At 33.0% G+C, this 2,872-nt stretch overlaps 1 protein-coding gene across 1 annotated transcript; it reads right to left on the bottom strand.

Moving 5' to 3' along the window:
- Positions 1 to 866: 866 nt before the first annotated feature.
- LOC112765867 (uncharacterized) lies at positions 867 to 2,378 on the bottom strand. The gene is made up of 4 exons (XM_072222019.1): positions 2,147 to 2,378; positions 1,964 to 2,056; positions 1,746 to 1,853; positions 867 to 1,253 (listed from the first exon to the last, which is right to left on the bottom strand). The coding sequence occupies exons 1-4, from the start codon at positions 2,309 to 2,311 to the stop codon at positions 867 to 869; spliced, it is 753 nt and encodes a 250-aa protein (XP_072078120.1). The 5' UTR covers positions 2,312 to 2,378.
- Between the last annotated feature and the right edge of the window lie 494 nt (positions 2,379 to 2,872).

Raw genomic sequence — 2,872 nt, 5'->3', positions numbered from 1 at the left:
ATTCAGGATCCATATACTTTAATTTTTTAGTGTAGAATCCATTGAAACAACTTATAAAGTTACAACATATAAAAGCGGAAGTTCCCAAATGAAAACAGACACATAAATGAATTGGGGTTTAGTTAAAGTTGCATTTAAAAAAAAATTGAAACATAAAAGGTGCAATAATGGAAAATGATGCATGGTATGTGTTTAATGAAGTACCTGAGTAAACTGAGAAAGAGAAATGCAATTCAGATAATGATGATTGCTCCAAAAAGGTATTAGCTTAGTAGTTCTTATGTAGAATCATAGAATCAAAAGGAACAAGCTCACAGGAAGAGACTTCACTCACATAACTGTTTGGTGTGGAAGGAAATAACGTTGCTGCTATATTAGATTTTTCTCTTTTATTTTTTAATGATTATTCTTTTATTATCACTATCATATAAAATTAATTAATTTATGTTTGAGAGAAAGCAACAGAGAAATAAATGACTGAAACATAATTTTGAAGGGGAAAAAATGAAAAGATAAAGATATGAAACAACTCCCTTGACAATTTCTGCCATTCCTGCGAATGAAACAGCAGTTACTAGAGTCTGTTGCAGTGACAACACGTATCACTCCCCAACATAGCCACATTATTTCAGCAATGAAGAAAAAAATTTCTTCCTCACAGTAGCACAACGCTACAAAAATAAGTAATTAAAAAGAAAAAAGAAAAAAAGATGATTGATTAAAAATAGCAAGAGTGTATTGCAGAAGCCACCATGAAGTAAGATGGCAGAAGACAAAGAAAGCAAAGGCCAAAAATGTTGATAGTCCATTCCTAATAAATGATAAATCACAAAAATTACTGCAAATTTTTTGGTTATACCTAGTCATCATTTTGGATCACGAGTTGATGAGGAAGGACGATCATTGCCATTCAGACATTGCTTACTATTTATATCATGTGTTGATTCCTTGGCTCGTAATAAAGACAGTGCTTCATCAATATTTGTGCCAAGAGAACTCTGTTGCAAGAGAAGCCTCACAAGATCCTCCAAACTTTGGACTCTATCTTTTGTCTCATGAAATTCAGTTTTCATTGAACTTATAGTCTCTGTATGTTGTTGCTTAATTTTAGCAATCTCCCGTTCTTTCTGTAGAGATGTTTTTGTGATTGTCCTCCCATAACATCGAACTCTTTCTGGCTGTTCTTTGCAAAATACTGCAGCAAATGATTTCTCGGGAGTGTCTCCAGCTTCTTGGTGGCTCTTAAGTTTATCCTATTAAAAGAAAACATAACAATTTTAGCTTGTTCCACTCACTGATTCTCATGCTTCTTTCCAAACACAGCCTAAAAGTAAAGGTGTTATGTTATGGCTATTTCCTCGGTTCAAGAAGAAGCATAGCAAGAATGTGATGATGAGTTCCCCAAACAGAACTGAATCTGAGGAAGTTTCTCAAGTTCTTAAGGACATGTGAATAGTTTCAATTGAGAAACTCAAGAGGGAGTTAATGGAAGCAAATGAGAGTAGGGATGCAGCATTAATGGAGCTTTGATCCTCAATACATGGAAGATATGGTTAATGATAGGCAGAGATCTCAGGGTCCAAATAGGGTTAAGATCATGGTGAATCCAGGATTTTATGTTCAGGATAGGATCTTAAGTTTTATACAGGACAATCTGACTTAAAATGATACTGTAAATTAAGGCAGTTATACTTCAGATCAATTTGTAAATTAAGGCAGTTCTACTTCAACTTATTATGACTTACAATAACAGCTTGTGTTCCTGAATCAAGCTCTTTTCCTTTTCGTCCAGTTCGAGTTGCAACAAACACATCAACCTGTGATGGGTCTTCTTTGTTCTCATTCATTTCACGCTACAAGTAAGGGAAAAGAGTATTAAAAATGGCCAAAAATAATATTTATCTAGTTTTAAGATGGTCATTATACAACAAGAAAAAAACTTATAAAAAATCAAAATTATTACCATTTCATTACGCACTCTTGCAAAACTTATAGGTCCCATTCGATGTTGATGTTGTTGCTTTTTACGATTTTCAGAATTTAAACGAGATAGAACCTATACCCAACAAAATTAAAGGGAGTTATATATAATAAACCAAAAGCATAAAAAAGACAAAGAAACAGAATTATTTATTCTACAACTCACCTTAACAGAAGGAATACTCCAATATGCAATTAACTTTCGAAATTGAACTTCTGGAATATCTAAAGGGCGATTTTTCAGCATATCTTCAATGTTGTTATATATCTCAAAATGCTTTCCCTTGATTCTTGTTTTGTAACCTTTCCAAGCTTCTCGAACACCAGTCATCACCCACTCTTTCCCCTCTTTTGGAAGAATGAACTTTGACTACGAAAAAGTACAAAACAAAATTTGTAAATGACAATTCAAGAACACTAAAAACAAAGACAACTGCAGCATAAAACAGCAGCTATATATTTTCACAAAACTATAGCTAAGCCATACGAAATTGAAAATTTTCATATCATAAAAAATAGATGAGAAATAAAACACTTACGTTAATATATTTCCATATGCGCTTTTTGACGTTGAGGGGCACAGCTTTCCAACTAGTGTACATCAATGTTATGAAATCACTATTCCTTCCCCTTGTTCCAATAAAGTAAGTTAAATCCTTCACTCTTCTTGGAGTTGGTCCCACTACTTGTCCTTCATAAAAAGTCACCTCTTCTCTTTCTTCCCAACTTCTTGCATGGATTTTAGCACACCTTGTTTTTTCTCGTGTCCTTCTAGTCTTTGGAGTATCTATAAATATGTATAATTTAACCATTTAAATAAATTATATAGCTATACATGCTAATGAATAAGTAAAATCATAATTATGTATAAAGTACAGCACCTTTAACATTG

Source organism: Arachis hypogaea, chromosome 17 (assembly GCF_003086295.3).
Source record: "Arachis hypogaea cultivar Tifrunner chromosome 17, arahy.Tifrunner.gnm2.J5K5, whole genome shotgun sequence".
Lineage (NCBI taxonomy): Eukaryota > Viridiplantae > Streptophyta > Magnoliopsida > Fabales > Fabaceae > Arachis > Arachis hypogaea.
This window is presented reverse-complemented; position numbering and strand designations above follow the sequence as displayed.